This window comes from Geotrypetes seraphini, chromosome 1 (assembly GCF_902459505.1).
Source record: "Geotrypetes seraphini chromosome 1, aGeoSer1.1, whole genome shotgun sequence".
In the NCBI taxonomy this organism is placed as follows: Eukaryota; Metazoa; Chordata; class Amphibia; order Gymnophiona; family Dermophiidae; genus Geotrypetes; species Geotrypetes seraphini.
Genome location: NC_047084.1, coordinates 502,643,245 through 502,658,671, shown reverse-complemented (window position 1 = coordinate 502,658,671; position 15,427 = coordinate 502,643,245). Strand labels below are relative to the sequence as shown.

The 15,427-nt window shown below is 39.6% G+C and overlaps 1 protein-coding gene across 3 annotated transcripts in view; it reads right to left on the bottom strand.

Annotated features, from left to right (window-relative positions):
* The window catches only part of TUT7 (terminal uridylyl transferase 7), a 317,026-nt gene that overhangs the window by 134,325 nt on the left and 167,274 nt on the right, over nt 1-15,427 (bottom strand). For all 3 annotated transcript variants that reach the window (XM_033927693.1, XM_033927688.1, XM_033927701.1), the window contains exons 16-17: nt 7,424-7,524; nt 4,213-4,270 (exon numbers count right to left, since the gene is read on the bottom strand). In XM_033927693.1, the coding sequence (XP_033783584.1) occupies nt 4,213-4,270; nt 7,424-7,524 (159 nt within the window). The remainder of the gene's footprint in view (nt 1-4,212; nt 4,271-7,423; nt 7,525-15,427) is intronic.

The following is a 15,427-nucleotide window of genomic DNA, read 5'->3' as shown; positions in this document are numbered from 1 at the left end:
TTAGAGAAAATGGTCAACATATTTAAAGGTAATATATAGAAATAATAAAACAAAAACATAAAAGAAATAAGGTGATACCTTTTTCATTGGACTAACAATGCATTTTGTGATTAGCTTTCAAATAGAGAATGACACGGTGACAAAATTCATCACTGTTCCCGTCCCTGTGGATAACCGCGGGAAACCATCTTCATGTCATTTTTTAAGGAGAGAGGGAAGAATCAGAGTATAATTGGGCACAACCACTGACCCGCAAGCTTTGCTTTGAAGAATGCTGGTGTAGAAGGTCCGAGGTTGAAATAGACACTAGAAAATGACATGGCATTATTTCCCGCGGTTATCCGCGGGGACAGGAACGGTGATGAATTTTGTCACCGTGTCATTCTCTACTTTCAAAGGTAAACCCTTCTTCCTCTGATCAGAAACCTGAGGAAGGGTTACCTATGAAAGTTAATCATAAAATGCATTAAGTTAGTACAATAAAAAGGTATCCCTTTATTTCCTTTGTTTTTATTTCTATAAAATACCTTGAAAAGTAGACTAACACAGCCACCATACAATTTCACACAAGATTTTTTTTTTTAAATCCTTAACCCTATTACTTTTAACTAATGTCCACTCTGGGACCAAAAGGGAATAAGCCCTTTATATTAACAGGTGCTAGAATATATGTCTATCTGTCTTTTTTTCTTTCTGTTTCTCTCCCTCCCATGCCCCCTTTCTTTGTCTGTCTTTCTGTCCCTCTCCCTGCCCCATTTTTCTTCTTTTTTTTTCCTGTCTCCCTCCCTCCCATTATCTGTCTGTCATTCTTCCCCTCTATTTCCCTTTGCAGCAGCATTTCCCTTCCCCCCACCTCACTTCCCTGTGTAGCAGCAACAGCATTTCCCTCCCCCCACTTCCCTGTGCAGCATCCGCAGCAGCATTCCCTCCCCCTCCATTTCCCTGTGCAGCAGCAACATCATTTCCCTCCCCACTTCCCTGTGCAGCAGCATTTCCCTCCCCCCACCCCAATTCCCTGTGCAACAACAGTAGCAGTATTTCCCTCCCCCTCCACTTCTCTGTGCAGCAGCAGTGGTATTTCCTTCCCCTCCAGGTACCTGTGCAGCAGTAGCAGCATTTCCCCCCACACCTCTTTCCCTTCTTTTCTCACAATCTGGCCTGCTCCATTCGGTTCCTCCCCCTTCCCTTCCCTGCCCGCAGTCTGGCCTGCTCAGCTTTTTAAAATAATTTCTGTCAAACGTGCCTGCTCTGTTCGGCTCCTCCCCCTTCCCTCCCTGCCCGCGGTCTGGCCTGCTCAGCTTTTTAAAAGGATTTCTATCCAATGTGCCTGTTCTGTTCGGTCCCTCCCCCTTCCCGCAGTCTAGCCTGCTCAGCTTTTTAAAAGGATTTCTATCCAACGTGCCTGCTCCGTTCGGTCCCTCCCCCTTCCCTTCCCTGCCCACGGTCTGGCCTGCTCAGCTTTTTAAAAGGATTTCTGTCCAACGTGCCTGCTCCGTTCTGTCCCTCCCCTGCCCACGGTCTGGCCTGCTCAGCTTTTTTTTAAATGATTTCCGTCGAACGTGCCTGCTATTATTGGGGAGTTATTTTTAAGTTCCAAGCGGCGGTGGCGGCTCCTCTCTCGATCCCCGCCTGCATCGGAAGCTTTCTCCGATGCATGTGCTGCTCAAGAGAGGAGCCGCGGCAGTGGCTTTGAACTTAAAAATAAACTTTGCCGGTGAAGTGTAAGGGAGCCGGAGCTTGAACGTAAAAATAACCTTCGCCCGTAAAGGGTAAGGGAGCCAGAGCCGGCAAGACCACACATCACCTTGCGGTCTGCGAGAGAGGGAGCATTGGCCGTGGACCTACGGATCAGTGATCACGCAGGTAAGACTGCGCATGCGTGCTTAGCACTTTATTATAGTAGATGAGGGGCATTCAATAATTTATCTGAGTATGAAAGAAAGTAGCAAGCATGTTGAAACTAGTCTGGCACGTTGTGACATTTCTCAAGGTTTCATGCACAGTTGCAGCTCAGTGTGAAGCTAACATTCTAAGAGACAGGATGTTAGGAAAGTCCTCGTGAATCAAGTAAGAAACTGCTAGATTTGGAGCACTGTTCAGTGATATTTCTCACAAAAGAAGGGAAAATGCCAAAGGAGATCCATAAACGCATGACCACAGTTCATGGTGAATCTGCCCCATCATCCTACAAAGTAAAATTTGGGGGTAAGCAGTTTAAGTGAGGTAGAAATTCCACAGAAATGTGCAAGAAAGTCAAGGATTTAATTTTGTCAAATAGAAGAATTAAGGTTTCCAGAACAGCTGAAGAAAGGGGCATCTTGGCAGGTACAGTTTGGAAAATAATTCATGAAAAGTTGGACATGTCCAAGATTAGTGCAAGATGGGTTCCAAAAATGCTGACACCATGTCAGAAGACCACAAGGCATCAATGCTGTCAGGAGAACTTGGAGATGCTCCATGAAGACCAAGTTAATTTTTTTCATTGTTTGGTGACTGGAGATGAGACTTGGGCCTGTCACAGAGATCCTGAGTCCAAAATGGAGTCAATGCAGTGGAATTACAAGTCATCCCCCACCCTAAAAAAGATCAAGACAGAAAATCTGCAGACAAAGTCATAGCTTTGCAGGAGTCAATCAAGGAGAAAAGATAACGAAAACTCATAGCAGGCATGCTGCTTCTTCACGACAATGCGCTGGTGCACATGTCACAACGACAATCACAGGCTGCCATCTGAGAATGTGGATTTTAGCAGCTGAGCCATCCACCCTACAGTCCTAACCAGGCTCTCATGGATTATTTCCTGTTCTGAGTTTTGAAGAAATCTCTCCATGGACAGTGGTTTTAAAGTGATAAAGACATCAAGGAAGCTGTGACATCCTGGTTTAAAGGTCAAACAGAAGAATTCTTTTCAAAGGGGTTAAAGTCATTGTAGGAAAAGTGGATGAGGTGTATGGAGCTATCAGGGGACTATATTTAAAAAAATAAAACAAAACCTTTTTGAAAATTCTTTTCTTTCCTACTGTGATAGATAAATTTATTGAACACCCCTTGTATATCTTTGTTTATAAGAAAACGGAAGCCTGCACGGACAAATTTTAATATCTACAAAAAGAACTTAATCAGGACAATGGTGGTCCTGGTCTTTTCTACATTTCACTTACTGATTTTTTAGCTACTTTTTTTAGGGTCTTCTTTCAATTTTCCGTTTCTTCTCTCATCATCTTCTGTTCCTTCCTTTCTGAGATTGATCTTTCTTTCATCTTTTTTTCTCTTCTCTGCCTATTCTTTCGTAACTATACTTAATCTATTCTCCTCTCTTTCAACCACTCTTCACCTTCCCAACTCCCCCTTCGTTTCTCTCACACATGAAGGGCTCACCAATTCAATCTAACTGTATAGCCCTTCATTATCCAGGCATGGCCTCCGTTTTGATTTTCTCAAGCCATCCCCACTCTATATCCATTCATCTCCTCTCATTTTTCTTAAGCTTTCCTTTTCCCTCCAACACTCTACCAAGCTTTCCCATCTATTTGTTGACCCTACCATGCTCTCTCATTGCAATCTCTTTACCTTTTTCTCCTTGCACCCTTTGAATTTTTACCCTGCCATCTTTGGTCTTATTCCTTCATCTTCCCCATTCAATCACTGTCTAACCAGGCTATTCTTTTCAGTCCTCAATTTATCTCTCTTCTCCTCTTGCCTAGTTACCAGCTTTTCAATTCCCACTCTCAACTCCTCAATAACTCTCCCATTTATCAATGCATCACTTACTCTTGCACCAGTCCCTTCCCATCCTTTTAACATTCCTTATCATCTGTTTTATCCCGAACTTACAGCCCCAATCTACCTGCCACTGACAGGAGCCTGACACCCAGCATTCCTCACTGAATACAATGTCAGCACTATCTTTCTCTAAAAGACTCTCTTCCCTAGTTATGTCTTTGGCCTTGCAGCATGCCTTAAAACAGGATTTTACACAATAAAATTGCCTACTTATGATACCTGTTCTATGCCTCAAGCAACAGGGATGGATCACAAAATTGAGCCATACATCATATTAATAATGGCTTTGTTGTGCTTGCTTTGTTACTGCAAAATAATTTTTTAGATCGAAGAACAGTATGAAACTGAATGAAATCCTCTCCCCAAATTATTATGCATTACAATAAAAAAATCTACTTGCCACAAAGATAGAAAAGAGCTAAAAGATACCCATGTGTTTTTTAAGGTTTCTTCCTAATTCTTCAATAGTTTTTATGCAATCCAATTCCTGCAATAGAAAGAATTTTTATCAACAGAGATAACTAGTTAAAGTATGTAACATGGAAAGATTTATAAATTATAAGTAGGGCTTCTAAACACTGCTGTTAATAAATTGTAAATTTAGGAGTTTATTTTCCCAACTATTTATTTATTTTAAGAATTTCTATTCCGCCTATCTACTAGGCGGATTACAGGGGTTGAGAGTACAAAAAGTTGGTGTTTTCACATCACAAGGTCTATTGCCGAGTATCATTTTCACAACAATCAACTATGTAATTTGTTTTATTTAGGAGTCATTAGCACAAAAAAAGGGATAAAACTTAGTGAGGAGAGATGTGTTTTTATCTAACAAATTTCTATTTTACTGGAGGGGTTCTATGGAGTGTTTTACTGGTGTTATTGGTTAAAATCTAATATTAGAAGCCCTAATTATAAGTAAGTAATGATTTCTAAAAATATCTTATTCAGTAATTTCATAGATAAGATCCAATTCCTTTAATTATAGGCCAATGATCTAGATTGCATAGTACAAACTCCAAAAAATACACATATAACCAATATAATTTATACTGATGAAAATAATATATAATATACACCATACAGCATTATAGTTTAGCCACAATGGACTGATATACAAAGGCACTTATTCAATTAGTAGGGGCTGCTAACCAGATAAATGCTGGCGAAAGGGATATCCAATGGCATTAATCAGACAGTGCTGTTGAATGTGTCAGCTGACTGTCTTGGCATTATCCAGACAGTGCAGGAGTGGGCTCTGGCCAGAGCTGGAGGTTTTTTGGTTAGCAGCCACTAGCTAGATGACAACTGGATACAGTTAGGACAGCAAAAAGGATGATTAACAGTCTGAATACTGCCCTAACTGGATAGCACCACCAGAGCACTGAAAGTAGATACTCAGCGCTGGGTGGTATCCAGATACCAGCGCTGAATATCTGTTATTTTAATCACAATGATCAGTGCTTAAAAAAAAAAAAAAAAGCAGCTGAACACTGTGTTGTGAATATCAACCCCCAACATTTTTATCCTAGAAGTGAGCATACATGGTTATCACACTGCACAAAATTACTGTTCAATATTTTAATTTCTCCTGTGTGCCCCTATTAATGAATATTTAACACAGTATAATAGATGATAGCAAGCAAAAACCAATTTATCTATTCAGCATTGTTATCAGAGATTTTTCTCTTTTGGGTAGATAAGCATATAACATTTCATATGCAACCCAATGCTAATTCTCTCCCCGCCCAATCAGTTAAAATTGCTGGTTTTCATTACCTCTGGTGGAAGGCCACTTTAAGTCTTGTCATCTTGTGCTTTCATCCTTACAAGACTAATGTATTTAAATATAACACTCGGGCTTCTTTTTGTGTTTTATTACCAAGTTTTAGAATAACCTTCCACAGCAACCAAAATGTCACCAGTGGCTCAGTGGAAATACTGTGTGCATGACTATGCAGATTTTTCCTGAACTGGGTCTTTCACAGTGTAAGTCGCTGGTCATGTAATATGCAGGGGCAGGAGTCCTAGTTCTGGGGATGAATCATTGTAATTAAGAGGTGCAACTCCTGGTGACCAGATTTAGAGCTCATGATACAAAATTTTACAAGGAACCCTGGAACCTGTCATATGGCTCCTAGCCTAAGGAGTGCAGCTGTCTGCAGGGACCAGATTAGAGATGGCTGGTATGGGGTAAACATGCTATTACAATAAGGGAAACAAATCTCCATGTTTCTGCAAATGAAGACTCACGATGCCAAATCCCAGACCTTGTTTTTAATGAGCTAGAAATGTCAGAGTGGTTCCTACAATAAATGCAGTGATATCTGTAATACTACAAACAAAACAAGGCAATCAGGCACCAAAGTGTTATGTGACTTGTGACACAAAAAACCCCCCAAAAAACCAACAGATCTGCTAGAAGAATTGATAATATCAAAAAAGTTTCTATTATTGTTTTGGAGTTATATGTGTAGCTACACACTGTTTGCAGGGGAGGGTATACAATAGACTAACAACAGACTAACTCATTCCACCTCAACCAGACACAGGAGAACCCACACGATATTCATACACCCACCAACCAAAAATGTCAAATGTAAAAAAATGTATGACAACCTACTGGTCACCAGAGCAGCAAATCTAGACCGACAACTTACCAATCTGCTGACTTCAACCACAGACTACAAAACCTTCAAAAAAAGAAACAAAAACCCTACTCTTCAAAAAAATACATAAAACCAATATAACTCAACCAAACAAGCACCGAACTCCTCCTGCAACACCATCTACCCATCAACAAACCATGAAATGTTCAAACTTTTCCCTAATATCTCTTAATATCCTATTAATATGGACTAATATCTCTTAATATCTTAGTAATATGTACTTCTTAATATCTTAATCAACTCTTGTGTAATCCGCCTTGAACTGCAAGGTAAAGGCGGAATAGAAATCACTAATGTAATATAATGGTGCATTAGTTTGAGTGTGTGGATAGAGGTTTGATATATGGGGATTATCATATTTATATACTAATGCACATATATGCTGTATTTTATAATGTTACAGTGATTTATATTGTTTATACAAATTTAATACTTTTTATTTGTTTATGTATTTAATGTTTATATATTTAATGTTTATATATTTAATGTTTATATATTTAATACTTTTTCCCCCATTTCACATTTTAGCACACATTGGCCATTATTTCAGAATGATCTCCACGAGTAAATGGATGCTTTTACATGGATGCAAAAATGGCAATGTAGAAGATCTGAGAAGTTGGAACTTATCTCTGATCCAAAGCACATAGAAGTGCCTTCCTGTAATGAGCTGGTGTGAAGGCTGAGCCCACACACCCTCCCAACCACTTCACCCCCAACAGCATCCCAAATCCCCATACCAGCAGACAGGAACCACCCACAAATTACTGGGATCCTGATGTCTAGTAGAAGCAGAAGTGACCCCAAGTTGCTCCTGCTCATCTTGGCCCTAGGATTAAAATGGCAGCCACTGCTAGGTGTCAGGCTACCAAATAAGGGCAAAAAATGGTTCAGAGAGGCATCTTAAGAGCAAGGTGAAGCTCATTACTACCACAGAACCAAAAGGCACACATCCTAATATTTGTAAACTTTACCTCAGCAGTTTCAACTCCATCTAATGTCATACAGATATCAAGATCACTCTGTATGAATCCAAATCCATTTTTTGATGAGCCAAATAAATTGAGTCTTGCTCCTGTTGGTAACAAGAAAAATAACATGTATGAGATTTATTCACTGCCATAATGATAAACAGGAGCTGTCTTGATCTGGTCAGGCAAGACTCCACTATAATATGAGAACCCATCAGTATTATTCTTAATACACCTAGGGGCCCCTTTTACAAACCATGGTAACAATTAAGAACATAAGAATAGCCTTACTGGGTCAGACCAATGGTCCATCTAGCCCAGTATCCCATCTTCATGGAGGTCAATCCAAGTCAGAACGTATCTGGCAAAAACCCGAATAGTAGCAGCATTCCATGCAATCCAGGGCAAGCAGTGGCTTTCTCCATGATTGTCTCAACAGCAGACTATGGACTTTTCCTCCAGGAACTTCCCATGCGGCAAATATAACACAGCCCATTCAATTCCTAAAGCCATCATCACATTTGCCACATCAGTACTTGCTACCATGATTTTGTAAATGAGGCCCTTAATAACCATCTCACGTGTAATTGTGCTGATAGAAAGTCTTAATACTGTAAAAAGGAAACATTTTAGCTTAGGGGCACAATAGCATGCAACTAACAAGTTGACTATGTGAAACCTGAATTCTTTTCTGCATGACCCCAAAAAATCTCAGAACATATGCTGGACAGAAGTCAGATTTGAAGAATGCTTTTAGGACAGAGTTGAGCAAACTAGCCTATGGGAGATTCCATCTGACCTGCAGCAGCAATATGATTCCCAGTCCACAGTTGTAAAAGCATCTTGCTTGGGTACTGAGTGATGTTGCTGTCATGGACCAGATGAAACTCTGTATCAGAACTCTCCCACTCACTGGTTACTGCTCCAGATAGGGAACACCATTCTCCTAGTCCTTCACTTTTCCACTTCAAGTGGGGACATTATTGCAATCTATAAGCTAAAGACTGCACATTCTATTCTACAAAGTGAATATAGGTGGGTGCTATAAACATTAATAGTAAAACATATCAGGCTGCACCAGACTTCTAAGAAGTATAAGAAAGATCAAGCCTATAACCAGCTGTGAGTGATAAAAAAAAACCTGACTGCGCTCTAAACTAAAAGATATAAAAGTAAATAATTAGATAAATTAACTGTTATCTCATCCATTCACATACAGACTCTATTTATTGCCCACCCAAACTGAATGCTTACCCCCAATGTGGCACTGGCACGCAGCACCAACCCACAGGACGTGCCGGTGCCCGAAGATCGTGCCTCTCCCCCGACTGGGCCTTGAGCATCTTCGCATGCTCAAGGCCTTCTGGCTCTCGTTCTCTCCAGAGAGGCGGGAGCCAGAAGGCCTTGAGCATGCGCAGATGCTCAAGGCCCAGTTGGGGGAGAGGCACGATCTTCGTGCACCGGCACCTCCTATGGGTTGGTGCTGCGTGCTGGTGCCACATTGGGGGTAAGCATTCAGTTTGGGCAAGCAGGGGATGCCGGTTCGTGTGTGTGGGGGGGGTGAGCGTTCGTGAGGGGGGAGGTGCTGCTGGTTCGCGGGGGGGGGGGGGTTTGCAGGCAGAGGGGTGATGCCGGTTCGTGGGCGGGGGGACTCGCAAATCGAGTCAATGCTCGGTTTGCGAGTCACAATTTGCGAGAATGTTTTGCTCGTCTTGCAAAACACTCGCAAACCGCGGCACTTGTAAACCGAGGTTTGACTGTATGTGTTTTTCACGACACTTTGTATTTGTATTGTCATGTCTAGGTTTGGGTTCGAACAATTAGGCCATATTTTGACCTTTCCTCTTTTAGGCTCTTGGTACAGTCACTTATTCTAAGCACTTTATATTACTGTAACATCCTTTACTTGTCAATCTGTAAGAAAAACATCAAGAGGTTGCAAGTTATTCAAAATACCGCTGTTTGTTTGATATTCAGTCAGAATAAATTCTACCATGTGACAAAACATTACCAAAAATTTCACTGGCTGCTAATTGAGGCGAGAATATTGTTTAAGTTTGGTTGTATTCATTTTAAGTCTTTACATAGTCTTTTACCTAGTTATTTTCTTGACCACTTTGAATTTGTTAATAGAAAATGCCCTACATGGGGTTCACAGATATTTGACTTTCCATCTATTAAGGGATGTGTTTACAAACGATTCTTTGGCAGAATTCTATCTTATCAGTCCGGTATATGGGATAAACATCTTGGTAATTTTATATTAAGTTTCAACAACTATCTGGCATTTAGAAAATTGTTAAAAACATACTTGTTTGGTAAATATTTTAATTAATGGGCTGTAATTCATTGTGAATGTCCAGTATCTTTATTAATAATAATAATAATTTTATTTTTATATACCGCCCTACCACATAGTTCTAGGCGGTTCACATACAGTACTAAAATTATACAATCAATGAATAAAAATGCAATATACTAATAAAACAGTGCTAATATTATACAATAAATGAATAAAATACAGTTTACTAAAATACAATAAAAATTCCACAAGAAGTTACTAACTATAAGATCAATATGCAATTTACCAGTCGATATTCTGGAACATCAGTTTACAAATTTGTCGAATAAATCAGTTTTTAGTAGTTTCCTAAAGGACATATATGAGTGGGCCTGAGAAATGATGGTACTTAACCATGGATCCATCTTACCTGCCTGAAAACCGAGCAATTTATTGAAAAATCTCTCGTAACGACAAGACTTGCTAATCAGGAAAACAAATAAATATTGCCCTCGAGTAATTCTGTTAGGTTTGTATCGTTCAAAGCATAAAAACAAGTAAATAGGAGCCATACCAAACAGTACTTTAAAACAGGTACAACCAAACTTAAACAATATTCTAGCCTCAAAAGGCAACCAATGCAACTGTTGATAAGATGAAGTAATATGGTCATATTTTTTCAACCCAGAAATTAGACGGACTGCCGTGTTCTGTATAAGTCGCAGTCTCTTTTGAAGCTTTTTATGAGATCCCAAATATATTATATTACAATAATCCAGAATGGACAAAATGGATGATTATACCAGTAATCTAAACCGCACAGAACTGAGAGATAGCTGCAGTATACAAGCATATTATGTTTTTTGTTTTTTTTTCTCCTTCTTTATTCATTTTCAAATTTGACAATAAATGCACAAAATAATATATTTCAACAAGTTATTACACAATAGCACTTTGATATCTACTACACAAAAATCAAGTGATACGTTTACCCTCCCAACCTTCATCATATTTTCAATCCGAATATATACATATTTATAAAATGGAAAGGGTGCTTGCTATACAACAAGGTAATTATAATAAGTTTAAAAAGATTTGGGGGCCATTGATTATTTATTCTAATGATCAGACATCTTAAACACCTCAGTATTGGAAAAGATAGAGGGAGGGTGGGAGTATGAATGATAAGAATTGATAATTGTTAATTATTAGTATATGGGAGGGAGGGGTGGGATTCTTTTATATTTATGTATTTGGAAGATTACAAATAAGATTGTCAAGTGATAATTAATATATTTCTGATGGATTATTGTACACTTGTTGTAATTTTTGAAAACGAATAAAGATTTATTAAAAAAAGAATATATACATATTATAGAATATATTATAACATATTATGTAAAATTGTACCCAACACCCTCCCCCCTTTGGTGTGCCAAAAGAAAAGAAGAAGAGAAGAAGTGATGACTATTCACTACAATATTTTGTCAATGGCCCCCATATTTTTATAAATTTAGTATATGTCCCTCTTTGTATTGCTATTGCTCATTCCATTTTAAATATATGACAATGTATTCCACCAAAATGTATAACTAAGGTTACCGTGATTCTTCCAATTATTGGTTATGTGTTGGATGGCAACATAACTAATAAAAGCTTGTTGTTTTCTGATATTTGACTTTTTTTCCTCATCATCATGCCAAATAACACTGTATCGTAAGAGAGTGCCACATGATTTTCCATTAATGCATTTACTTGAGACCAAATTGAATTCCAAAATTTCTTAATATAGGGACAATAATAAAGTAGATGATCAAGTGTCCCAGGTTCCAGATTACAGTGCCAGCATCTATTGGACTTAGAACTGTTTAATTTTTGTAAACGAACAGGGGTCCAAAACACTCTATGTAATAAAAATAACCAAGTTTGTCCCATAGATGCTGACACTGTACATCTCATTCTCCAAGACCAAATTCGTGGCCATTGAGATGCAGAAATTTGGTGCTTATGCTATGTGATATTACTCTTAGGTTTCTCACCCCATCTGTGGAAGATTTTATGATGTTGCCATTCAAAGTTAGTTGGTATCTTGGGCTATTTCCTTTCCATTTGTTAATTCGCAGTAGTTCTGTTTTCTCCTTTTTGGTTACGGGTCCATTTGTTTGGAACCATCCAAAGATTCTTCCTAGGCCTGAGTTGATCCTCAGTTTAGTTTTTACGTTTTGTTTCTTTAGTGGGATGATCAGTTGGATGTCGTCCACACAGATGTCATGAAAAAAGGGTTTTTTTTGGGATAGTAAAAAATTACTCAAGACAATTTTTAAATATACACAAGTGTAACAGCTTATGTATAACTCAATACGACATAAATAACACCCTGCTTGAGCAGTTCACACAGCACCCCAGCTTTTAGAAAAACTCCCAAGTAATAAATTCGCTAGGAGGTTGACGTATCATATAGAGGCAAAAATCTCAGTGCATAGAACCTCTTATAACATTTATGTTATTTCAGGTCCTTATCCTGAATTGGTAAAATGTCATGTAATCATTTACATCAAACCTCTATCCCACCCTTAAATGTGAATTTTTATTTGTATCTAACTAAGGTTAAGAATTTATTTTCATACCACAAGACAACATCATCAATTTTCAAACAACAAGAAAAAATTAGAAGAAACAGCAACACTTATCTAAATGGCCATTTGCCAATGCCAACATTTGTAAGTATTTCAGTAAATACCCAATGCTCTACTTCGTCAAGAGCATTTCAGCCAGAACAAGCCTTCCTCAGGGGATAATATAACTGTTGCTGAACTTCGTGTTATGTGCTTTCAACACGTTCCTGCTGCGATCATTCTATAAGAGATTCTATGCATTGAGCTTTTTGCCTCTATATGATACTTCAACCTCCTAGCGAATTTATTACTTGGGAGTTTATTACTTGTGTATTTAAAAATTTTCTTGAGTAATGTTTTACTATCCAAAAAAACCCCTTTTTTTATGACATTATTTCATTGTGGGTTGGATATAGCTTGAAGTGATCCGCGTTTTCCTTTTGATTATCAGTCCGCATAGATGTAGCATTCCCATCTCAGTTTTCTGATGAATTTCACCAGCAGTTGGAGGATGATGTTGAAGAGCATTGGTGACATAGCTGATCCGCGTGGTACCCTTATATCTGATTCTTTCCAGTTGTTGGATGACTGGTTAGGCTTTTTGGCACGTTGGGTCATCTACATGTAGATTAACCCTTTATTTGGCATTGTTGCTTAGAAGCAACATGTGTTTTCTATGGCTCTTATGGGAGATCTGCATCTCCAAATGCTTGTTACTTGGCACTGTTGCTCTTGTTCAACATCAAGTTACATAAAGTAGCTGTTTCACCATCTGCCAATTAAAGGGTTAAAGTCTCCGCATACCAAGAATGAGAATTTTAGGTTAGTTTCTGCAATGAGGTTCACAATGTTTTGCCAGTCTTCTGTGTCTTGGTTGAGAAAGGCATATAACACCATTATGCCCATTGTGTTTCCTACTTGAAGCAATAAGCATGCTGCTCCTGTTGGTTGGGTGATTTTCATTTGCTGGAAACACAAGTTGGATTTGCATATAACTACTACCTCCCCACCCATTACCTTTTCTATTTTTGAGCATGGTGGTACTCCTCACTTATTTATTTATTTAGATTTCTATCCCGTTCTCCCAGAAGCTCAGAACGGGCTACAAGTAGGCATTCACAAACGTCTGAAAACAAACTAGTCATGACAACAAATAGGTTACAGTAGACAATAACAGAGCTTATTCTAGAGACCAGACTGGTCATAGTGAAGAGTACTAGGAGAAGTATATTGAGGCAGTTTTTAATGGCCCGATTAGCGGAAGAGGAAGGTCTTTACTGCTCTGCGGAAGGTCATTAGTGAGTCTAGCGACCTGAACTGTGTGGGTAGTCGGTTCCATAGCTGAGGACACTTATGACGACCCCACTGTTTTCTGTGAGCCAGAATTCTGTTACCACTAGGAAATCCAGTGTGTTTTCCTCTATTATGTCTGCGATCTGGATTCCTTTCTTGTTCATGGATCTTGTGTTTAGCAGGCCTCCTTTCCATGGTATATTTTGTTTTTGTATATTTTGGTTGGTGACTGTTTGCTGCCTAGTTCTTCTTTTTGTATTTTCATGTGTTCCCCGCTCTCTCCCTGGTGATGTTGATCTTACTGGACCCTTTTCAAAACACATTTTGTTTGGGGAGTGTTCCTATTTTCCTTCTTATGTTTATAAGCTATAGGTGTTGTCCAGGAGAGCCCTTCTAAAGCTGTGTTCGTATGCCTTTGTTATGGTGTGTATGGTGTACTGGTTTTAATGTATGGTGTACTAGTATATAATGTAATTAAAGTTAGAGGCATACAAGCTGTAAGCAGAACATGGTAGTCCTAAAAGCTAGTGGCATACAAGCTGCAAGCAGAGTTTAGTAGTCCTGAAAGCTAGTGGTATATAAGCTGCAAGCAGAACTTCTTAGTCCTAAAAAAAGAAACCTTGTGGCATACAACCTGCAAGCAGAAGATAGAAGTCCCAGACACTGGAGTGTATGAGGCGCTAGCAGAAGACAGAAGTCCTAAAAGCTAATGGCAACAAGCTGCAAGCAGAAGATAGTCCTTAGCTGATATTCAATACAAATGTGCAGAGTTCCCAACCTCTTCCTAGTAAGGTCTACATAGGTTTTGGTTTGGTCATGCCATTTAGCATAGGTGTCCCATTTGTGTCACTATTTTCTGATAATGAATTCACTGCTTCACTGCTGTGTTCACTGAATGAGCATTCAATTCTCCTATGGAAACATTCTTTGATAGCTGTACTGTGAGTATCTGTATTGCATGGCTGGTTTTATTTATTTACCATTTATTACATTTGACTATGTGATGTTTTAAATTTTCTACGATTCTGATTATTTATGATTTTAATTATTTATTTGTACCGTATTTTTTGCTCCATAAGATGCACTTTTTCCACCCCCAAAAAGGGGTGGAAATAAGGATGCGTCTTATGGAGCAAATACCCAAACTCCTCCTGTTACCTTTTTGTAAATTCTGAGGCCCTCCCTTGCTGGACGCGGCTGCCTGGTGCACTGACAGCTGATGGGGCTGACGAGACAGGCCCCCGCCCCCCCGTACCTATTTTTAATTAGGCAGGGCAGCTCCCGGCCTCCCTCGCTGAACACGGCTGCCTGGAGCACTGACAGCTGACACGGCTTCCTCGGAGTCTTCTTCCTTTGCGGCAGAGCAGTGCACAAGGCTGCCGGCCTGGTCCCATGCTGCTTCCCACAAGAGTTCTTAATAGGAGAGTTCTCGTGAGAAGCAGCGCAGGACCAGGCTGGCAGCCTTGTGCACCGCTCTGCCGCAAGGGAAGAAGACTCCGAGGAAGCCGCGTCAGTTGACAGTGCTCCAGGCAGCCGCGTCCAGCGAGGGAGAGCCTCGGAATTTAAAAAAGGTAACGGTGGGGGGGGGGGGGGGGGGAGACCGGAAACTGCCCTGTCTAATTAAAAATAGGTACGGGGGAGGAGAGGGGGGCCTGCCTCGTCAGCTGCGCCAGCTGTCAGTGCACCAGGCAGCTGCGTCCGATATTATGATAACAGTATACATTAGATGGAACTATGATGTCAGAATGATTTCATAATACCAAAGCATGCTTCCAACATTAGTTGCACCTCTCTCTACTTTATGCACACACACAGCCT